The sequence below is a fragment of the Heptranchias perlo genome, chromosome 16, assembly GCF_035084215.1.
Source record: "Heptranchias perlo isolate sHepPer1 chromosome 16, sHepPer1.hap1, whole genome shotgun sequence".
NCBI lineage: Eukaryota > Metazoa > Chordata > Chondrichthyes > Hexanchiformes > Hexanchidae > Heptranchias > Heptranchias perlo.
Genome location: NC_090340.1, coordinates 39,264,172 through 39,288,796, shown reverse-complemented (window position 1 = coordinate 39,288,796; position 24,625 = coordinate 39,264,172). Strand labels below are relative to the sequence as shown.

General features: G+C 41.7%; 1 protein-coding gene across 1 annotated transcript in view; it reads left to right on the top strand.

The window, feature by feature from the left end:
- Nucleotides 1-24,625, top strand: part of si:ch211-186j3.6 (neural-cadherin) — a 131,573-nt gene that overhangs the window by 66,201 nt on the left and 40,747 nt on the right. The window contains exons 5-10 of the mRNA XM_067997576.1: nucleotides 6,612-6,723; nucleotides 10,794-11,043; nucleotides 12,364-12,506; nucleotides 13,999-14,171; nucleotides 17,228-17,396; nucleotides 20,487-20,657. Of these exons, the coding sequence (XP_067853677.1) occupies nucleotides 6,612-6,723; nucleotides 10,794-11,043; nucleotides 12,364-12,506; nucleotides 13,999-14,171; nucleotides 17,228-17,396; nucleotides 20,487-20,657 (1,018 nt within the window). The remainder of the gene's footprint in view (nucleotides 1-6,611; nucleotides 6,724-10,793; nucleotides 11,044-12,363; nucleotides 12,507-13,998; nucleotides 14,172-17,227; nucleotides 17,397-20,486; nucleotides 20,658-24,625) is intronic.

Sequence of the window (24,625 nt, the reverse complement as noted above, 5' to 3'; positions counted from 1 at the left end):
TTGTCACAGTAGAAGGCACAAAGAGCATACCAAAAATAGTAGGGAACCAAAGGGTAAATGAGAGTGAGGAACTTAAAGCAATTAATATCACTAGAGAAAAAGTACTGGACAAACTAATGAGACTAAAAGCTGACAAATCCCCTGGACATGATGGCCAACATCCTAGGGTTCTAAAAGAGGTGGCTGCAGAGATAGCGGATGCATTGGTTATGATCTTCCAAAATTCTCTAGATTCCAGAATGGTCTCAGTGGACTGGAAGGTAGCAAATGTTACCCCACTATTCAAGAAGGGAAGGAGAGAGAAAACAGGGAACTACAGACCAGTTAGCCTGACATCAGTCGTCAGGAAAATGCTGGAATCCATTATTAACGAAGTTGTAACAGGGCACTTAAAAAAATCATAATTAGGCAGAGTCAACATGGTTTTATGAAAGGGAAATTGTGTTTGACAAATTTATTAGTTTTTGGAGGATGTAACAAGAAGGGTAGATAAAGGGGAACCAGTGGATTTAATATATTTGGATTTTCAAAAGGTTTGATAAGGTGCCACATAAACGGTTGTTACACAAGGTAAGGGCTCATGGGGTTGGCGGTAATATATTAGCATTGATAGAGGATTGGTTAATGGACAGAAAACAGAGAGTGGGGTTAAACGGGTCATTCTCAGGTTGGCAGTCTGTAGCTAGTGCGGTGCCACAAGGTTCGGTGCTTGGGCCTCAACTATTTACAATTTATATTAATGACTTAGATGAAGGGACCGAGTGTAAGGTATCCAAGTTTGCTGACGATACAAAGCTAGGTGGCAAAGCAAGCTGTGAGGAGGACACATAGTCTGCGAAGGGATATAGATAGATTAAGTGAGTGGGCAAGAAGGTGGCAGATGGAGTATAATGTGGAGAAATGTGAAGTTATCACTTAGGAAGAATAGAAAAACAGAAGATTGTTTAAATGGTAAGAAACTATTAAATGTTGGTGTCCAGAGAGACTTGGGTGTCCTTGTACAAGAAACACAAGAAGTTAGTATGCAGGTGCAGCGGGCAATTAGGAAAGCAAATGGCATGTTGGCCTTTATTGCAAGGGGGCTGAAGTATAAGAGTAAGGAAGTCTTACTACACTTGTACAGGGCTTTAGTGAGACTTTACCTGGAGTATTGTTAACAGTTTTCATCTCCTTATCTAAGGAAGAATATACTTGCCTTGGAGAAGGTGCAATGGAGATTCATTAGATTAATTCCTGGGATGCCTTCTCGAGGGCAATTAGGGATGGGCAATAAATGCCGGCCTCGCCAGCGACGCCCACATCCCGTGAACGAATAAAAAAAAAATGAGAGGGTTGTCCTATGAAAAGAGTTTGAGTAGAATGGGGCTATAATCTCTGGAGTTTAGAAGAATGAGAGGTGATCTCATTGAAACATATAAGATTATGAGGGGGCTTGACAGGGTAGATGCTGAGAGATTGTTTCCCCTGGCTAGAGAGTCGAGAACTAGGGGGCATAGTCACAGGATAAGGGGTCGGCCATTCAAGACTGAGATGAGGCGGAATTTCTTCAAGCAGAGGGTTGTGAATGTTTGGAATTCTCTACCCCAGAGGTCTGTGGATGCTGAGTTGTTGAGTATATTCAAGACTGAGATGGATAGATTTTCGGACTCTAGGGGAATCAAGGGATATGGGGATCAGGTGGGAAAGTGGAGTTGAGGTCGAAGATTAGCCATGATCTGATTCAATGGCAGAGCAGGCTCGGGGGGCCGTATGGCCTACTCCTGCTCCTATTACTTATGTTCTTATGAAATAAATGACCAGATAATCTGTTTTAGTGATTGATGTTGGTTGAGGGATAAATATTGACCAGTACACTGGGACAACTCTGCTCATTTTTGAATAGTGCCATGGGATCTTTTACGTGCACCTGAGACGGCAGACAGAGCCTCGGTTTACGTCTCACCCAAAAGACATAACCTCCAACAGTGCAGCACTCCCTCAGTACTACACTGAAATGTCAGTATAGATTATGTGCTCAAGCCTCTGGAGTGGGACTAGGAACCCATGACCTTCTGACTCAGAGGCAAGAGTGCTACCACTGAGCCAAAGCTGACACCCTACCTTGACATAGAATGACACAGAACTTACAACACAAAAACAGACCATTAGGCCCAACTGGTCTGTGGCAGTATTTATGCTCCACACGAGCCTCCTCCCACCTTGCTTCATCTAACCCTATCAGCATATCCTTCTATTCCTTTCTCCCTCATGTACTTATTTAGCTTCCCCTTAAATGCATCTATACTATTTGCCTCAACCACTTCATGTGGTAGCAAGTTCCACATTCTCAACACTCTGGATAAAGACGTTTCTCCTGTATTCCCTATTGGATTTATTAGTGATTATCTCGTATTTATGGCCACTAGTTTTGGACTGCCCCACAAATGGAAACATGTTCTCTACGTCTACCAAATCAAACCCCTTCATAATTTTAAAGACCTCTATTAGGTCACCCCTCAGCCGCCTTTTTTCTCGAGAATAAAGCCCCAGTATGTTCTACAGTCTCCTGCAGTCCTACATCATAGCCTATGCCCTCCAACCATAGCTCCTTTGCACCCTTCCCTTCCAGCGTTCCTCACTTAGTGGCAGAGCTTTCAGCCTTCTTTGCCCTACACCCAGCAACTCCCTCCTCAGACCTCATCACATCAGTACTTCCTTTCATGCTTTTAAAAATCTCCTCAAAATCTACCCCTTTCACTGTGCCTCTGGCCAGATCTTCTAGATCCTCTACTGCTTGGCCTATCTTGAATTCTCCACTACTTAATCTGTGTCTCTCCTCAATGCTCCATGACTTGGTCCACCTCTCTCCTGAATACTCTACCTCCTGGTCCACTTCTCTCTTAAATTCTTTGCCACTCGGTGCATGTTTCTCCGGCATCCTCTACCACTTGGTTCATTTCTCTTCCAATTGCTCCATCCATCTCTTTCCTGAATCCTCTACTGTTTCATCTGTCTCTCTCCTCAATTCTCTATCACTGAGTTCATCTCTCTCTTCAGTTGTTTGAAACAGATTGAAGCACTTTTACCTTGTGGAGAAATATACACAATCTTTGTTTTCTTTAATAGGAGCTCAAGCATAAATATGGCACTTGATCAGATTTTGGGAATGTGGGGTTGTTGAAATAATTTTTTTTAATAATGGTGCTAGCTTTATTTCAGGAAATAATTTTTTCTACTATGAGCTTTATTTATCTTATTTCATTTATATCTGGTTAATCTTTTTGTCCTTCATTTCCTATGTTTCATATCTTTTATCTGTCATCATGGTAGCTGTGTTAGTCCTGTGATCACAAGCTAAACATTGTACAACACACTCTTCTAAGTGTCTCATTGATTTTATACATACCAATATTCACACAAAACACGCAGCCCTCTGCAGGCAGCTCTCCAAGAAACACAATATAACATGTCTTAAAGTAGATTATAGAATTATGCTATTCTCAATTCGGAGCCTGCAGATCACCAACTTTTATATAGATCCACAACTTTTCTACTTTCTGTTTTTACAACATTTCTGCCAACTTTGAAGTGAGAACTAATTCACACACTTACCTATATCTTCTTATTGTCTCTGAAGTGTTTTCAAATCAAGTAGAGACTTCATTTTCACTGCCGATTTTTAAACACTGAGGGCCCACAATTCCACGATTTCTTGGGGGCAAAAGTGGGGTAGATCTGGCATAGGAGGTTGAAATTTGGAGTTAAGCCCATCCTAAAATACTGGTGGAAGTGGACAGTGGCAGAAGATGCACTCACCTCCCACATATGTAAATGATAGGATAATATGGGCAAAACCTGCTGTCCCAGAAATTCCAACAATTGAACCAGAATTGTACCTGACTTAACTAAAACCTGTAGAAGAGAGGTTAGTTATCTGCATGACTTGGCAAACCAAGAAGTGCTTGAGATCACAGACTTTGACTGTCCACAAACAATTCTGTAACCTGCCTTACAGCAATTTCAGGCAGGAATTTTTTTTCTTCCCACCCTTCTGTCATGGAGCCTTTACCAATGGAATCACTATAGCCATTCCCATATATGTCCTTATAATGGAGGCAGAGAAAATGAGAGAGTACCCTTCCAGCACAGTTTAGAGACCATGGGCTCAATTTTAAAATCAAATTGCGGGGGCGGAGGGGGGGCTGCGAAAATGGTGAAAATCCCGAGCGGGTTTGGAAGCCGGCTCCAAACCGCCGACTTCCGAGTTCCCCACAGGCAATTAAAGCCGGCGGGATGATAGTTAAAAAACCAAATGTACTTCATTGAGGTACTTAAGGTATTTTATTTATGACGTAGTAGATAGTTTAAATGATTTTAAACTTCCCTGGGCGGCTTTCATATCCTGGCAGTGTGACAAGGACAGGGGTGATAGGTGAGCAGGACTTGGTGCAGGATAGGATTTGGGCAGCAGAGTTTTGGATGAACTGAAGAGTGGAGGATGGGAGGCCAGCCAGAAAACATTGGAATTGGTTTTGGGTGTTAGCACTGGCTACCATTTCATGGCCCATTTGAAAATTGAGTCATGTGGGCCTTAGGCAGTCAGTGGGCAGGAGATGTTTTTTTAAAAAAATTTGTCTGCCGACCACCCTGTTTTTCAGCATTAGCGGGACGGTGGTCAGATGAAAAGCACCCCAGGGTTCCTACTATGCTTCCTTACTGAATGGTTGCCTGCTTAAGCAGGTGTGAAGGGCCGGATCAGGCAAAAATAAACTAAATAAATTAAATAAAAAACCATTGCACAAAGTTAAAAAACAAAATAACCTTTCCACCCTGCTCTGATGTCCGATGTCTCCCTCGCTGATGTCCCCCCTCCTCCCAACGATGCCCCTCTCCGATCTCCACCCCAATCTTCCCCTCTTCCCTCCGACCTTCCCCCCCCTCCCTCCCCAATCTTCCCTTCTCCCCCCACCGATCTTCCACTCTCCCCCCACCCTGATCTCTGTTCCAGCGCCGGATGACGTCTCGCTCTCTCTCTTTCTCCCCCCCCCCCCCCCCCCCCACTCGGCGTTGCAGCTCCTGTCTGCAACCAGCCTGTCAATCAGCCTGTCGGAAAAGGTAAGTTTTTTTTAATTTGGGTTTGCCATGTGCACCTTCACCGTCCCCTGCCACCCCCCCCCCCCACCATTTCAAAATTGAGCCCCATGCTTTGAGGGTTTATCAGAAGAGAATTGCTTAAGCAGGCAACCATTCAGTAAGGAAGCACTGTAGGAACCCCGGGGTGATTTTCATCTGACTACCATCCCATTAATCCTGGAAAACAGGGTGGTCGGCAGACAACATTTTTAAAAAAACATCTCCTGCCCATGACTGCCTAAGGCCCACATAACTCGATTTTCGAGTGGGCCATGAAATGGCGACCAGTGTTCACACCCAAAACCAATTCCAGTGTTTTCCTGGCCAGCCTCCCATCCTCCACTCTTCAGTTCATCCAAAACTCCGCTGCCCATATCCTATCCCGCACCAAGTCCGGCTCACCTGTCACCCCTGTCCTTGTCACCCTGCCAGGATATGAATTCACCACTATGATTTTCTGTACAGAGAGTTCTCAGTCTTAGCTGGGCATTTCCAAACAAAAACACCATTCTTTGGTCATGATTAGTACACACCAGGAGAAATTTAAAAGAGAGGGGATAAAATCTCTAATATACTAAATTTGGTATGTGGGGTGCCCATTCTATTAAAAACTCCTATGTCAACCTACTCTTACGGAAAATCCGTGATAAAATTGTCCACCTTTACGTGGTGCTGTCATAAGACTTGAGCTGCAATGCTTTCCTGTGACATAACACTCACTCTTTTAGTGAGTGTCCTGCAGAATAATCATATCTGCCTTTCCCCACAAATCACTAAAAAAAATGCTTTCTGAAAAAATGTTTTTGTTGCTATTTTGTTTACTCATTAACTGAAAATTTGATGAATGAAATAGGGACTTAAGCAAAATAAGCAAGCTTTTTAAAAAACCTATAAAGGGTGCTTATAATCTCCAGCATGCTTTCATTTACAGTTGACAGTATAAAACAGTGTGGATAGGGGGGATTGTCCCACACCTGTGATTATTGATGATGTCCAGGATCTGGTTCTGCTGGATCTAGAATGAAACTGGAATCGTTAACACTGTTATTTTTCCAAGAAGATTTGGCCCATAATTATTATCTTCATAAAATACTTAGATTATCAAAATCAGGACTTGGTCTTAAAAATTCTTGGCTAATAGCTAAGGCTTTTTGGGTGTGTAAGAACGGTGCAGGATTAATGATATTTTACAGTCTTTGCTTTTGCCATCCTAAAGTTTAAAACTAATATAATTTAGAGAGAAATATGATTTTATCATCCCTATGCCAAAGTTTGGTAATTTCAATGAATTTATAGCATGACAGATTAAGAAATATATTATACAGGCAGTTTGAAAAAAAGGAAACGAAGATTACAATGGATTTGTCTTTCTTTATAAAACACGGTAATGCACACGAGAGATTATGGCATTTGAAAGCCGAGATTTAAGCAGATTAGGATCTGTACCATGTAATTATGATCAAGAACTTCAGTGTTTCACTCTGTCTGTTCTCTCTCAGGTTATAGTGATGGTCACAGATGTAAATGACTGTACCCCAGAATTTCTTCAATCCATATACAGTAAAGACAATGTGCTGGAAACAGTTACTACGGCAACATCTCTGCTTCAAGGTTAGTTTCCTGAAGCCTGCTTTCCAGAGATATTCATCTCACACAAAGAGACACCCTTTTCATGCACTATTGGGGCTTAACTCCTGGAAACAAAAAGATAACTTTTGCAGGAACAAATCACTCTCTAACATGTCTACATGCATTTAAGCTTAACACAACACCTCAAAATGTAAATAAAACAAAGATGTTTCAATTCGTTTGGACAGTGATAAATGCCAGAATAAGTGGCTTCAACCTAAATCTCATATAGACATTCTGCTAGGCTTTACGGAACATTCAATGGGGATGTAGTAGTCTTTCTGTTGTCAGTTTTTGTGCATAGTGGTTGAATTTTGTGCCATATTAAAATTCAGATAATATTAGTATCATTCAGTGCAGATACTATATATATTTAATAAAGAAAGACGTTTGCTACCAGTGTGTTATCATGTCACACACAAAAATAGCATTATTGAGTAAAATGCCATCTTGTTATTACCTTTGATGAATATAATTGTGTTTCGAATCACAATCTTATATAAAAAAACATAATACAAGGCCACATGGTAAAACACGGTGGCCATATTGGATAACTACATAAACAATATAAATTTCTCATTAAAATATACTGGCTCAAAAATTCCTGGGTCCCCAAAGTGGATGTGCAGCAGAGTGGCACTTATGCCCGATAACATCCAAGGACATTGAGTCTCTGGAATGAGCCTGTAGCTGTGGTCACTTTCTCTGCCTGTCAGAGTTGTGCATGCTGTGGATCTTAGTTGCAGATCTGGTGTATCGACAAACGGAGCTCATCCAAAGATTCATTACTGAAGTGCAGCCTCCTGAGACAGAGTTCCTATGAAAGATCTTGGAAGGTGCATCTGGTTCAATGAATCCAGCTGGCTGGGTAGTGCTGGAATGGTCTGGCTCTCCTCTGGTGATGCTTGATTAATCTGGATTCTCTTATAGCCTCCTACTATTCCTCTTTCTCCTTGTGAAGTAGAATTCTCATTGAGAACCTTATTTCGCAGCCTTCAGATACTAACTCCCTAATTTGCTTTAGATACAATACTCTCCAAGAATAATGCAGAATGTAGGTGTAGCTTCCTGAGTACAACAGTGCAAACATTTTTCAAATACCTGCAGTCAATCCCAGGACATGGCCAAAAGGCTGCACAAGCAATCTCATTCCAGCCTTTTCTCTTTAAGCCGTTTCTCTATGAGCAAGTCCTGGCAAACTGCACCTTTTAAATAATAGCACACAATCATAAAGGTGTATGGAAAGGTGGAAGTCATGGAATTTAAGATGGGTGACGTCAACAGTCGTAACTCAATGAATATCATATGGCCTCCACTGAGAGGGCAGACACTTCTTCAGCATGCCCTGAAACTTGCTGGAATTTATGCCAGAGTGCTTTTGGGACACCAACCCTGTGGACCTAGAGGTTACATAATGAAAAGCTATGGAATATGATTTTATTCACAAGTGGGCAAGCCTGATAAGTCATGAGCAACAAAGTTTCAAGTTATGATCAGTGAAATGAATGAGATATAGATTGCATCCCATGGCTCCTCACTATGTGTTCTGCTTATGCAACATCTAGGTTTTCATTGTCAATACAAACTATATTGGTTGTGGGATCAGGTGTCAGCAATTTGTGGGAGCATTGACAAGGGGGGATTCTGAAAAAGGCTGGGAATAAAAGGAACAAAAACTGATTTGATGAAAAAGATTGAGAGTTCAGTGCAGTGGGCATCAGGTTGGATTGCTAACTATCACATGAAAAAGGGTTTATGTTAAGTACAATCCACCATTACCCACTCCCCCACCTCACTAACTGGCTCCCAGGTTTAGCATTGGTGGTATTGCAGAGACCAGACCTGCAATGATGCTTAGTAACACCCAATGACCCGCAGCAATTTTTGTGATATATCGATGCACGGATTGTGGTGTGGTGAAGATTTTCTTCTCACCTTCATGACATCATGGTCGTTAACACCAACCTATTTTGTAGCAATGATGGCCAGAGATTTACGGGGTGGTGGGGCGGGAGCGGGGCACGTGTTTGCGGGAGGATACCCGGGAATGCCGATAACGCAGAGGTCCTTCCCCTTTCCACCGTTAGCTTCGCGAAAACGGCATCTCGCGCTTAGCCTCTTGAACATTTGCAGTTTGATCTAATTAAACTAAAAACAATAATTTTGCTCTTGAAAATTAGAAATGGGCTTATTATCAAGATTTTGAATATATTATTGAAGTCTATTAAAAACATTTTAACACAAGGCAGTCTTTAGTGCAAGGGGAAAAAGCCTCGCCTAAAGTTAGTGCCATGTTTTCAGAGTGACTTGCATCATTGCAGTCAGTTTTGTTTTACTTGCTTTAATGCTCTAGTCGTTTTATTTTTCATGTGTTCTGGTTACATGCAGAATTAAAAATAAGAAATGTCTGTGATATTTTAAACCTATTTTGATGGAAATTTTAGAAGAAAAGTTACCTGCTGACAACTGACAACGGGTTGATGAGGGCAATGCGGTTGATGTGGTACATATAGACTTCCAAAAGGCGTTTGATAAAGCGCCACATAATAGGCTTGTCAGCAAAGTTGAAGCCCGTGGAATAAAAGGGGCAATGGCAGTGTGGATATGAAATTGGATAAGAGACAGGAAACAGAGAGTAGTGGTGAACGGTTGTTTTTCAGACTGGAGGAAGGTATACAGTGGTGTTCCCCAGGGTTCAGTACTAGGACCACTGCTTTTCTTGATATATATTAATGATTTGGACTTGGGTGTACAGGTCACAATTTCAAAATTTGCAGATGACACAAAACTTGGAAGGGTAGTGAACAGTGAGGAGGATGGTGATAGACTTCAAGAGGACACAGACAGGCTGGTGGAATGGGCGGACACATGGCAGATGAAATTTAACGCAGACAAGTGCAAAGTGATACATTTTGGTAGGAAGAATGAGGAGAGGCAATATAAACTAAAGGGTACAATTCTATAGGGGGTGCAGGAACAGAGAGACTAGGGGTATATGTGCACAGGTCATTGAAGGTGGCAGGACAGGTTGAGAAAGCGGTTAAAAAAGCATACGGGATCCTGGGCTTTATAAATAGAGGCATAGAGTACAAAAGCAAGGAGGTTATGATGAACCTTTATAAAACACTGGATCGATCACAACTGGAGTATTGTGTCCAATTCTGGGCAACACATTTTAGGAAGTATGTGAAGGCCTTAGAGATGGTGCAGAAAAAGTTTACGAGAATGGTTCCAGGGATGAGGGACTTCAGTTACGTGGATAGACTGGAGAAGCTGGGGTTGATCTCCTTAGAGCTGAGAAGATTGAGAAGAGATTTGATAGATGTGTACAAAATCATGAGGGGTCTAGACAGAGTAGATAGAGAGAAACTCTTCCCATTGGTGGAAGGGTCAAGAACCAGAGGATACAGATTTGAAGTGATTGGCAAAAGAAGCAAAGGTGACATGAGGAAAAACTTTTTTATGCAGCGAGTGGTTATGATCTGGAATGCTCTGCCCGAAATGGTGATGGAGGCAGATTCAATCATGGCTTTCAAATGGAATTGGATATCTACTTGAAGGGAAAAAATCTGCAGGGCTACGGGGAAAGAGTGGGGGAGTGGGACTAACTGGATTGCTCTTGCAGGGAGCCGGCATGGGCTCGACGGGCTGAATGGCTCCCTTCTGTGCTGTAACCATTCTATGATTCTATGAAAACATCAACATGCCCTTAGGCCAGAAATTGTACTGTTTTCCTGCCTACATTGTTAATTTTTCATTCCAGCTGCTTATACTGTGACCCATTTCAACACTCTGTAGGCTTCATGGATAAAGAGCTTTCTGTACAAAAGCAAGGTTACATGGAATTACATAGAATTTACAACACAGAAACAGGCCATTCAACCCAACTGGTCTATGCTGGCGTTTATGCTCCACATGAGCCTCCTCCCAACCGACTTCATCTAACAATATCAACATAACCTTCAATTCCTTTCTCCCTCGTGTAAATATCTAGCTTCCCCTTACATGCATCGTGAGATTCAATTTCTTTCCCCTTTCCTTTATTAATCTAGTTTCAGCCAGTGATTGTGACACGGATGTGAATGCTGAGATTGTGTATTATACTCTGAGTCCGGATTTCAGTATCTCGGCACATGGCACCATTTTCCCCTCCAGGCGGCTAGACTATGAACGGCCAAATCATTCCTACGAGTTTGTAATCATGGCTGTGGACAAAGGAGAGTCACCTCGGACAGGCACAGCAGCAATCAGGATCCGGATGGCAAATGTCAATGATGAGGCACCTGAGTTTTCCCAAATGATGTAAGCATATTAAATACATTTAACAGAGTCCCTTTTAAAGTCAGTGCAAACAACTGTTACTGAACAGTAACTTATAACTCAAAAAAGACAGGTGGCAGATAATCCATTTATTTTGATCCATTTTCTCTTTATTGCCTAGGATTGAGAGTACATAGATGCCAGGTTTTGTAGATTTATGTATTTTATTTGAAAATCTATTCAGCCATGCTGTGATTCGCTGATAAACATATCTTAAGAAAAGTAAAATGAAAATTACAGACAAGCAAAAATGTCTGCAGATAATGATGAGAGACAGATTTTGTTTTGTTTGCCCTCAGTTTCCTTTTTTAAAAAATATTTTAGAATTTTGTGACTCCAAGTATTTCAATAACGATTTGCAAACTACGACGATTTTTCCAAAATAATCAAATATTTTCAAACTTATTTGCGAAATATCATGATCAAAGTAATGGTTGGGTTGAATATATTTGATGTATTGATTTGATGATTGCATTGAGTGCGGCTGGCTGGCAAAGCATTGATCTGACTGGTGTATGATTCATACTCGCAGCGTTGCAGGTTATAAAACTTTGCTTGAAAGTATGACTTGTGCAGCAGATTTTACTGTACATTTCTATATTTCTGAAAATTGGAAATGTGTTTTTCAGGATCCTGCTTTCGAAACTGTTTAAGGTAAAAAATCTGGTTGACACATTATGATGAGAATTCAAGTTCCAACTAGTACACACCAGTTCAGATTGGTTAGTTGATCTTCTATACAGTTACAGCTGGAATTAAAACCCTGATCCCGACCCCCAGCCCCCCGTCGTCTCGACCCCCTCATCCCCGACCCGATAACATGACCCTTTTACCTGAGGGCCGCTACAGTGCTAGCAGCGACCTGATTTCTCACCAGTCCTCTCTAATCTTCGCCAGCCGGCTGTTGCGCCACACCAGCTCCATTACAATGAGGTCCGAGGCCCAATATCAGGGGCAACTTGGACCGTACCATTCTGGTGCAGGGTATTTACGCTCAAAAGTGGGCAAGCCTGAATTTCCAGGCAAATAGGTTTTAAATTTTGATTTTCTATCTGCGCGGCAGAAATACTGAGCGTGCCCTGACTATGTACTCCCTGACAGCTTGGAGTTAGCTAATCAAACATATCACCATATTTATCAATAAAATAAAGATCAGGGCTAAAAATCTTTTGGAAATCGAATGTTTCATTACTTTTTTTTTGCTAGTTAATTAAGCAGCACAAAATCAAACCGGTTTAGATTCAGATCTATTTAAGAAGACTCCGAACTATATGTTAAAGGTTTCATTGTGTTCCTCTGCAGCTATAGGACCTTTGTTTCTGAAGATGCAGGACCGAACACCCTAGTAGCTACAGTACATGCTAAAGACCCTGACGGAGATGGAGTCTACTATGAAATCTCAGCTGGAAATGAAGAAAGAAGCTTTGTTGTTGACAGCCAGAAAGGTGAGCTGGATAAAGGAGAACAGTAGAAGCAGAAATTTAGCATAACGATCTCTGCCCATTTTTCTGCTCCATTGCACCCACTTTACTCCGGTTAATCAGGTATGCAGCCTAAGGAATAATGCAGAAACACTCTAATGCATCTTCTTAGCTTTTTTTAAAATACAAAATCTTAAACATTTTGCTGCCACCAGAAACACCCACCATCTTCCACCCAGGCAGGGTGGGTTAAAATCACTCCCATGGTGTTTCAATAGTTATATCCACTTCTCCCAGCCCTGTTGACCTGACTGGGGCCGCAGCTTTTCACCATTTATATTAATGACTTTGATGAAGGAATATAGAATTGTATATCTCGGTTTGCAGATGGCAGTCAGTTGGGAGGCATAGTGTAGATGGGAGCAGGAAGTTACAAAGGAACATAGACAGACTAATTGAGTGGGCATAACTATGACAGATGGAGTTCAATGTGGGGAAGTGCGAGATCATCCACAGTGGATCCAAAAAAGTCAAATCAGAGTATTTTCTTAACGGTGAGAGACTAGGAGCTGAGGGGGAGCAAAGGGATTTAGGTTTCCATGTGCACAAATCACTAAAAGCTATTACACATGTACGAAAAGTAATCAAAAAGGCTAATAGAAAGTCTGAGAAGTGTTGGATTTATTTTAACATACAATATGACCACTGAACCACACTAAACTTTAAGCAGTATAAATATTTAAAATCATTCAACCAAGACCCTTGATTTAAAAAGGTTAATTAAACAACATGCAACAGAATCTCAGGTACTTTAAACAGCTTCTGCACATGAAATGAATGTCTAAGCATTTACATAGCTTATGGACGACGTATAGCAGCCAGGCATCCTACAACACTAACCTCCTTATGCTGCTTTAGAGTCTTTCTACAGTTCCATAGTTTGGTGTTATTTTATCTCCTGTGGTGAGTATTTGCTTAAAAAAAGTGAAATTCTTTCAGTAGTAGTACAAACCCAGTGTTAAGGGTGAAATATAATGAATTTGTTATTAAGTGGATCCAACAATCAATGAAGTACTTAATTGAGAGTGGAATTGAAATAGGATTTGTGTAGCTAGGGATAATCAATGTAGGAACACATAATGATTTAATTCTGATCTTATTAAACATTTTCTGATGCAAATTTTACATGATGTAGTACATAATAAGCAGAACAACTTGTGACTGTCTTTTCTGAACAATTATTTATCACATCTGTAATTGAACCTGCAAACACCTTTACACCCTGAAAGTGACATCACCCTCAGAGGTGTGTTGTGTTGATGTTAATTTGCCAGCATGTAGAACTAGTTGTTTTGTCTCTCAGTTGATCCTTTTTAAGAGTTTACACTGATCCAAAGTCATTTGGTGGGTGGTGTTAAAATGGTTCTATGGTGCAGTTTAATTTTTGTTGCATTTTTGTCACATGATAATGGATAGCAAACACTGATTTAGACAAATTCTTGCTTAAATCTTCTAGGTCTCATCCGTCTTTGCTCTAATCCACCTCCCAGATTACAAGGTACAGAGTATGTTCTTCATGTCACAGCAACTGATGACAACTTTTCAGGTGGACCCCATTCTCTCAGCACCACAGCGCTAGTTATTGTGGGAGTCAATGATGTTAATAACAATAAACCTTTATTTGAACAGGTACGTGAGAATGAACAGTTACCCGGGGCCTAAACTTACATTTGTGTCAGAAAGTTAGCATTTTTCCTAACTTATAGTTTTAGGATTGAGATTCATTATTTATTTTCTGCTAAATAAAACTTTCAAACAAACTTCCTATTGGCTGTTTTTGGGGAGTTTTTCAAACTCAATTTTAAATTGTATTTCCTCACTTCAGAAAGTGCAGCTTTCTTTCCCAGCAATGTATTATCATAATTAGAGAACCTCTCCATAGTGTTGCTCACTGTAAGTTGCAGCATACACTCTCTGTCCTACCTGTCACTCTCCCCCTCCTCTTTTGGTTCTCTTTGTGTCCGTCTGTTCTTTTCTGCCTGTCTCTGTGTCCTATATAGTTTCTCTCTTTGTCTTCAAGTGAGATTGCATTTGCGCGATCTGTCATCTCCATCCATGCTTCTCTGGTGGTACTCTTTATTGCAGTGTTGCCTTCTCCTCTATAGGGCCACCCTTCCCTGCAGGGCCTCCAAAGCCTGGTCGATCTATGGACCATTGTACCCCAATCATTGTTCTGCCAAAAAGAAAACACACTTTAAGGGGAGTTGGCTACCTTTAAGAGCTGCTACCACCAGAAATTCTATCTCCGAGACCTTAGCACACTCCCAGCGCGTCATGTGGTACATACGTAAAGCGCTATTTAAATAAGTAAACAAGTTGATCTTACATTATGGGGTAAAATCAGTTTATAGCTGCCAGAATGCTGTCCCCAGTAGCATGAAATCAGACAATTACCCATGTCTACAACAACAACTTGCATTTATATAGCGCCTTTAACGTAATAAAATGTTCCAAGGTGCTTCACAGGAGCGTTAGTAAACAAAATTTGACACCGAGCCACATAAGGAGATATTAGGACAGGTGACTAAAAGCTTGGTCAAAGAGGAAGGTTTTAAGGAGGGTCTTAAAGGAGAGAGAGGTTGAGAGGAGGAGAGGTTTAGGGAGGGAATTCCAGAGCTTAGGGCCTAGGCAGCTGAAGGCACGACCGCCAATGGTGGAGCGATTAAAATCGGGGATGCGCAAAAGGCAAGAATTGGAGGAGCACAGAGATCTCGGAGAGTTGTGGGGCTGGAGGAGGTTACAGAGATAGGTAGGGCCAAGGCAATGGAGGGATTTGAAAACAAGGATAAGAATTTTAAAATCGAGGCATTCCTGGACCAGGAGCCAGTGTAGGTCGGGGAGCACAGGGGTGATGGGAGAATGGGACTTGGTGCGATTTAGGATATGGGCAGCAGAGTTTTGAATGAGCTCAAGTGTGTGGAGGGTGGAAGATGGGAGGCCAGCCAGGAGAGCATTGGAATAGTCAAGTCTAGAGGTAACAAAGGCATGGATATGGGTTTCAGCAGAAGATGAGCTGAGGCAGGGGCGGAGACATGCAATGTCACAGAGGTGGAAGTAGGCAGGGTCTTGGGGATGGAGCGGATATGTGGTCAGAAGCTCATCTCAGGGTCAAATAGGATGCCCAAGGTTGCGAACGGTCTGGTTCAGCCTTAGACAGTGACCAGGGAGAGAGATGGAGTCGGTGGCTAGGGAACAGAGTCTGCGACGGGGACCAAAGGCAATGGCTTCAGACTTCCCAATATTTAGTTGGAAGTATAGTTTACTCATCCAGTACTGGATGTCAGACAAGGAGTGTGACAGATGAAAGTCAAGTCGAGAGCGGTGGTGGTGAAGTAGAGCTGGGTGTCGTCAGCATACGTGTGGAATCTGACGTGTTTTTGGATGATGTTGCCAAGGGGCAACGTGTAGATGAGAAATAGGAGGGGGCCAAGGATAGATCCCTGGGGAACTCCAGAGGTAACGGTGCGGGAGCGGGAAGAGAAGCCATTGCAGGTGATTCTCTGGCTACAACTGGATAGATAAGAATGGAACCATGTGAGCGCAGCCCCACCCAGCTGGACGACAGAGGAGATGTTTTGGAGGAGGATGGTGTGGTCAACCTTGTCAAAGGCTGCAGACAGGTCGAGAAGGATAAGGAGGAATGGTTTACCATGGTCACAGTCACATAGGATGTCATTTGTGACTTTGATAAGGACCGTTTCAGTACTGTGGCAGGTGTGGAAACCTGATTGGAGGGATTCAAACTGGAGTTGTGGGAAAGATGGGCACGGATTTGGGAGGCGACAACAGATTCAAGGGTTTTGGAGAGGAAAGGGAGGTTGAAGATGGGGTGATAGTTTGCAAGGACAGATGGGTCAAGGGTGGGTTTTTGAGGAGGGGGGTGATGACGGCAGATTTGAAGGGGAGGGGGACAGTATCGGCTAACATGGGGGCCAGGAAGTGAAGTCGGGTGGTCAGCACTGTGGTGGGAATAGATTTGAGGGAGCAGGAGTGGGTCTTATGGTCAAGATGAGCTCGGAGAGGGCATGAGGGGAGATAGGAGAGAAACTAGAGAATGATGTGAGTTCATGGCTAAGGCGAGGGGACTCCTTAGGGGAAGTTTGGCTTGCTGGGCTAGGGGAAGGGAGGGAAGCGGCAGAGGGAGCCGAAAGGAAGGTATCAATCTTAGTGACGAAGAAGTCCATGAGCTCTTCACACTTTTTGTTAGAGGTTAGGGTGGAGGGGGCAGGGGAGAGAGGCTTAAGAAGACAGTTTGTAATGGAGAAGAGAAGGTGGGGGTTATCTTTGCATTCCAGGATGATCCTGGAATAGTGAACAGTTTTGGCAGAGGAGAGCAGGACCCGATAGTGCTTTATGTGATCCAGCCAGATCTGGCAATGAATAACTGAACCAGTTGTTCGCCATAAACATTGAAGTCTGCGTCCCTTGGACTTAAGGGAGCGGATATGAGGGCCGTACCAGGAGGAACACCCAGGATGAGAAGTGGTAATGGTTTTAATGGGGACAAGGGCTTCAAAGGTGGAGGTGAGGGTGTGATTGAGCAGCCTTCAACACATATTTGCCGAGAACTTCTATTGCCTTTGGAGATAAAGAACAATATTCAGTATATTGTTGGTGTGTTTTCTGATCTCAGATATCACATAACAAAGGAGCATTAGTATTGTGTGATTTTTTTTTTCATTTAGTGTCAATTTTACCGTGAAAACGCCTCTGTGTTTGAGAATCGGCCGCTTGGAACATTTGTACTGCAGGTTGAGGCCACTGATGCTGATGAGGGAGTTAATGGACAAGTGCAGTATGGGATTATGCATAGAGATGGCACTCTCCCTGCATTCCATGTTCATCCTGACACTGGTAAGCAAACAAAAATAAAATCAGCTCTATTGTTCTGGACGAGATGTTAGCTTTTGGAGTTCTTTACGTTTTGGCCCAAGTTCTGTGATTTGAGGTCAGGCACCCACCACATGATGACCTCCATTGCTTTTAATAAGTTTGGAATAATGCCAAATGAATCACTGTAGTACACTAGTAAAAAGAAAGAATTGTAAAGGACAGGAATGGACAAAAAGTCCAGTGGGCTCCTTCATGGCATTTTACTTTTCAAGGGGATTGGGCACAATTAGAGTTAATTAAAGGTTGGTTGATTAGACCTCACCTGCTGACTCTGACAGATTGAACTGCAAATTATCCAGCCAATTCCTCAGTCTCATGGTTGCCTTTGTCTTCTTCTTCTGCCTGTTGCTACCTTTCTTCTCCTGACAGCTCCATGGTCAGGTTCTTTTGCAGGGCAGCATTGTGCAGTATTAATCTTGGTTGTGCTATGCTTTCCTTCTGATCTGCCCAAGTAACAAAACCATTATGTAAAGATGCAGAAAATGAGTTCCACTATGATCCTGATGGAAGCATGGGCTGCATTGTACCTCTCCTTAGGTCTTGTCTTTGAGTGATGCTGTGGTCCAGTAACAGCCATCTATCTTTCAGTCTTCTTGACCCTTCAAATAACTGTCAGCCACTCTAGAATACCGTGGGAACTTTGGGCTCATCTGATAGCATTAGTGGCCAATTAATGTCTGAAGTGAGGAAATAGGGTCCAGTAGAGGATGTGTTAGGAGACTGTTAGTAGTGGTGAAGAAGAGTTTGGACTTGTTCCAGTTCTCTAGGATGATCTTGGAATAGGAAGTGGATTTGAAAAGTAAGTGGAAACGGAATGAAGGTATAACTTGAGGTGGTCAAACCAGATCCGGCATTGGACATAAAGCTGGTCACTGAACATGTACATTTGATTTTCTAGCCCAAGGATACATGGAACTAGCAGTATTGATAATCTGTTCTCTCCATGTTCTGAGCAGAAACATTCAATTCTTAAGATTGTTGGAGTTGTCAACATTTCAAAGACACTTTCTGACCGAAGGTGTTATTGGATCACTGCTCAGCATATCTTACATTATTCTGTATGCACATACATACACAAATTGTTGCAGCATGCTTTGAAGTTGGCTTTTGCCAGATGACATGAAAATTTCTATGTCGATTTTTGAGTTCCTAACCAGAGATTTTTCTCTAGCAACAGTCACAGGACTTTGAAGTTGATGTTTTTATTATTTCTTTGGATCTCCTAATCGCTGCTTTTCTGAAGTTGACCTGACTTGAAAAGGAGTGGTTTCTAAAGTACAGGAAATTAAATGTGACAAAGCAGTTTAAACTAACTGAGAATAAAGATTAGAAAATCTGTCTTAGCATCAGCATGCTCCAAATCCTGTTCAATTTACTATTCTCCATCTGCTTCACAGCATTACAATTGTGTCCAAATCAATTTCAAACCACTGTGAGCTGCTTATAGCAGGGCATATGCACACAATATATGTAAATAGTAATGTCTCACACTAAGTATGGTGTGTAGAAAATGTGACTGAGGTCAGTTCTCTCACACACTAATAAGTTGGAACTTAATGTCAGAAGAGCCATTCTAAACATAACCCAGACACTGAGGTGCGTGCTAGCCTCTCCCAGCACTAACTGACAGCTATTGCTGTAATATTTTTCTGTATTTGGTTGAAAGGTCTGACTGACTTTCTGACTGATTTCTTTTAAAAATGTTTAATGCAGTTAGTCCAGGTTCAACCCTGTTCTGTTGTTTCTTAAACTTCAATCAACACATGAACCAACGTTGAGATGTTCCAGACAATCGTACTCCAGTTTATAGATCGAAAATCATATCATGGATGGACCAGATATAATACTTCCTACATTTAGGAATAAGAACTGCCCTAAATGTATAAGTAAGTGTAAGAGGCATACAGTCAAGTATGCAAACATTTCAACAGCAGTTTGAAGAATTGCAAAGTGTGTTCACCTAACATTTTGAGAAAAAACATTAAACCAAAATAAACCAGGTTCTACCTTGTATGTAGGAGGTGTTTAGTATTGACGAATGAGATACAAAAAGACCTGTGAAGTCAGTAGACCTGAATATTGGGCGAGGCGCATAACAGGCAGCCGCTGCGATGCTGCCGGTTTTGTGTTACTGCTGAAGATGAATTTCTATCCCGTAAGCTTTGTAATTGTGGTTTGTAACGTTGGAAATGGAGGAATCACTTGTTGGAGTGTGGCAGATTTGTTGTGTAGTAGAGATTCATTTTCTGCTGATGGTATGAATTCCTCCTTTCACACGTATTTTCCCCCAATCCCCTAATCTGCCTACTCTTGCATTATCTGTGGCCAAGGCATTGAGCAGATGACCTGTCTGGCTTCTGTCAATACCACCCTGGAAAAAGCTGCTAGCAGATCTGTGAGGGCAGCCCAGGATGGCTGTTAGTCTGATTTTTCTTCCCTCCCTCTGGGGAACTGTCAGGTCTTTTGTGTGTACTCAAAAGGTATTGCTATGAGGTACTGCTTAATGATGCTCAATGAACTGCACAACAATGGAGATGTTTTGATGGCTTGTTAAGTGTTGAGAGGTGTTATCTGCATGGCTCATCACAGTTAGGGCAGTTTTAACAACCATTTTTTTTCTTTTATTGGTAGTGAGAATCCCTCTTAAAGTGCTTTTCTCTCCTTTACCTTTCTTGACCTTCCCGTGTGGACAAGATGACAATAAGTGATCTGCTCCCCCATCATGTCAATACCACTTTGAAACCCACTACTAGAAGTTTGGGGACGAATCTCCCCAAGATCAGAGAATCAGCATGTGAGGGATTGTATATGTGAACCTATAACCTTACCACTCCTGTGATTGGCATTTAACATGTTTTTAACTGCTTGCCAGGGAATCATATTCTAATGGAGAGCAACAGGAACATTGGTAGAGATGAGCAGTTGATGAAGCTTCTGTAGAGCAGTTAACTGAACCTAGTCATCTGACTCTGTCAACATCTGCTGGGAGTTTTTTTTGTTAGATTACTGCAGTATCAATCTTGTCTGACATAAGTACCATTGATATTTCAGGGATTATCACAACAGCGCAACAATTTAACCGAGAGCAGCAGAGAGAGTATGCTATCACTGTTACAGCCACCGACCAGGCTGCTGAGCCACTTATTGGCATCTGCCAGATAAATATTTTCATCCTCGATGAAAATGACAACAACCCAAAATTTGAAAATATACGTTATGAGTGTAAGTATTAGCGAAATAATCTATGCAGAGAAATGGTAGAATTATATTAATTTCACTGTAAAGGAAAAATAATCGTGAAACAATCTGTAATTGGAACATTATATAATAAAACAAACAGAGAGTAGGAATAAACGGGTCTTTTTCCGGGTGGCAGGCAGTGACTAGTGGGGTACCGCAGGGATCAGTCCTTGAGCCCCAGCTATTCACAATATATATCAATGATTTGGATGAGGGAATTAAATGTAACATTTCCAAGTTTGCAGACGACACAAAGCTGGGGTGGAATGTGAGCTGTGAGGAGGATGCAAAGAGGCTCCAATGTGATTGGACAAGTTGGGTGAGTGGGCAAGAACATGGCAGATGCAGTATAACGTGAATAAATGTGAGGTTATCCACTTTGGTTGTAAAAACAGAAAGGCAGATTATTATCTGAATGTTGATAGATTGGGAAAAGGGGAGGTGCAACGAGACCTGGGTGTCCTTGTACACCAGTCGCTGAAAGCGAGCATTCAGGTGCAGCAAGCAGTTAGGAAGGCGAATGGTATGTTGGCCTTCATTGCAAGAGAATATGAGTACAGGAGCAGGGATATCTTACTGCAGTTATACAGGGCCTTGGTGAGACCACATCTGGAGTATTGTGTGCAGTTTTGGTCTCCTTATCGAGGAATGATGTCCTTGCCATGGAGGGAGTGCAACGAAGGTTTACCAGACTGATTCCTGGGATGGCAGGACTGACATATGAGGAGAGATTGGGTCGACTAGGCCTATATTCACTAGAGTTTAGAAGAATGAGAGGTGATCTCATCGAAACATATAAAATTCTAACAGGACTAGATAGACTAGATGCAGGGAGGATGTTCCCGATGGCTGGGGAGTCCAGAACCAAGGGTCACAGTCTCAGGTTACGGGGTATGCCATTTAGAACCGAGATGAGGAGAAATTTCTTCACTCAGAGGGTGATGAACCTATGGAATTCCCTACTACAGAAGGCAGTGGAGGCCAAGTCATTAGATGTATTCAAGAAGGAGATAGATATATTTCTTAATGCTAAAGGGATCAAGGGATATGGGGAAAAAGCGGGAACAGGGTACTGAGTTAGACGATCAGCCATGATCATTTTGAATGGCGGAGCATGGCCGAATGGCCTACTCTTGCTCCTATTTTCTATGTTTCTTTGTAAAAGCAATTCCTCTATGCAAGAATGCTGTTAAACTGTAACATGCGTAGAACCCAACATAAAAAGGATTATGCAGAATAATTTTAATACAGTGAGTGTTCAATTTTGTTTTTTTTGTGCTCAACATAAAATATTTATTTAAAACACGTGCAAATTGGTGTAGGGATAAGCAGATTAGGGAGGTGAACACATGGCTGAAGGAGTGATGTGGGAAAGAGGAGTTCCATTTCATGGGACACTGGCACCAGTACTGGGACAGGAAGGAAATGTACTGTTGGAACGGGCTCCACCTGAACCGGGCTACACCAGGGTCCTAGCGGAAAGAATAAATAGGGCAATCACAAGGACTTTAAACTAGTAAATGGGGGGAGGGCTCAGGTGGAAAAGGTAGTATAAATAATAATTTTAAAACAAACAAAAAGGAAGAGAGTAGAGTGATAGTTAGAAGTTATGCTTTAGGCACTACAGGTAAAGGGAAAACCAAAAATTGTTAAGTAATTAAATTAGGAGACAGAAATAAAAAATGTGAGAAAAACAACAATAGAGCAGAAAGACAGGTTAGGCTGTGTGGCCCAAATAAGCATTCTTTATACAAATGAACAGAGTATAACGAACAAATTTAATGAATTGTAGGGTCAACTTCAACTTAGAGGGTATGACATGGCTGCAAGACGGTCAAGACTGGGAACTGAATATACCAAGTTATAAGGTCTATAGGAAGAATAGGGAAACTGGTAGAGGGGGAGGAGTAGCCTTAGTGATTAAGGATGAAATTACTTCAGTGATAAGAGAGGATATAACGAGAGGTAAGCAGGCAGTGGAGATTTTATGGCTAGAATTAAGAAATAGAAAAAGATTTAAGACTGTAGTGGGAGTTGTGGATAGGCCCCCTGGTAGCAGCTGTGAAGTGGCAGAATGTATAAATGCAGAGATTAGACAAGCATGTAGCAAAGGCAGAGTGGTTTTAATGGGGGATTCTAACTTTCATATAGATTGGGTTAAGCAGACGAGCTCATGTCAGAAAGGTAGCGAATTTCTTGAGTGTGTTCAGGACAGCTTTCTGCAACAATATGACCTAGAACCAACAAGGGGGCAGGCCATATTAAATTTAATAATGAGTAATGAGCCAGATTTAGTTAACTGCCTAACGGTGCGTGAACATTTATCTAATAGCGATCATAATATGATCGAGTTCAACGTTGTGTTTGAAAGGGAGAAACCCGTATCAGCTACTAAGATTCTAAATTTAGATAAGGCCGACTTCAACGGGATGAGACAGAAACTGTCCACAATAAACTGGGCAAATCTGTTAATGGGTGAAATGACAGAAGATCAGTGGGAAGTGTTCAAAAAAGAATTTACCGTGATATAGAACCAGTTTATACTCCTAAGGGGCAAGAGCTCTACTTGCCAAAAAAAACCAGTCATGGACAACAAAAGAGGGAAGAGACAACATAAAACTAAAAGAAAAAGCTGACAAAAATGCAAAAAATAGCACAAATCCTGGCGACTGGAAGAGATACAAAGAACAGCAAAGGGTGACAAAACAGACAGTAAGAGCTACAAAAAGGAAGTATGAAAAGAAACTTGGAATGGATATCAAAATCAATACAAAAATTTTTTACAATTATATTAGGAAAAAAAGGGTGGTCAAGAACAATGTGGGCCCCTTAAAAACTGTAAATGGTGATATTGTAAATGAAAATAAGGAATTGGTGAACATGTTAAATAATTACTTTGGGTCAGTATTTACAGTAGAGGAAGTGGATAGCATGCTGGACGCCCCAAGGAAAATAATTTTGAATCAGGGATGGGGACTCACCATAATTAACGTAACAAATTAACATTAATGATGAAAATAATAGCACTAAAGAATGACAAATCCCCAGGACCAGATGGTTTCCATCCTAGGGTATTAAAGGAAGTAGGTGAGAACATTGCAGAAGCCCTAACTATAATCTTCCAAAGTTCTCTTGATTCAGGAACCGTTACTTTTGATTGGAAAATTGCACATGTCACTCTGCTATTTAAGAAAGGTGAGAGAGAGAAACCAGGGAATTATAGATCAGTTAGCCTAACATCTGTTGTTGGGAAATTACTTGAGTCTATAATTAAGGATAGAGTGATTGAACACTGTGAAAATTTTCAGCTGATCAGAGAGAGCGAGCATGGATTTGCCTGACGAACCTGATTGAATTTTTTGAAGAGGTGACTAAAGTAGTGGACAGGCGAATGTCTATGGATGTTGTTTATATGGACTTCCAGAAGGCATTCGATAAAGTCCCCCATAAGAGACTGTTAGCTAAAGTTGAAGTTCATAGAATTGAGGGCAAATTATTGACCTGGTTAGGAAATTGGCTGAGCAGCAAGAAACGGAGAGTAGGGATAATGGGCAGGTACTCAAATTGACAGGATATCACTAGTGGTGTCCCACAGGGATCTGTGTTGGGGCCTCAACTATTCACTGTATTTATTAACGACTTGGATGACGGGATAGTCACATAGCCAAGTTTGCTGATGACACAAAGGTAGGTAGCATTGTAAGCAGTGTAGATGGAAGCATAAAATTACAGAGATATTAATTGATTAAGTGAATGGGCAAAACTGTGGCAAATGGATTTCAATGTAGGCAAGTGTGAGGTCATCCACTTTGGACCTAAAAAGGATAGATCAGAGTACTTTCTAAATGGTGAAAAGCTCGAAACAGTGGAGGTCCAAAGAGACTTAGGGGTCCATGTACGTCGATCATTAAAATGCCATGGACAGGTACAGAAAATAATCAAAAATGCTA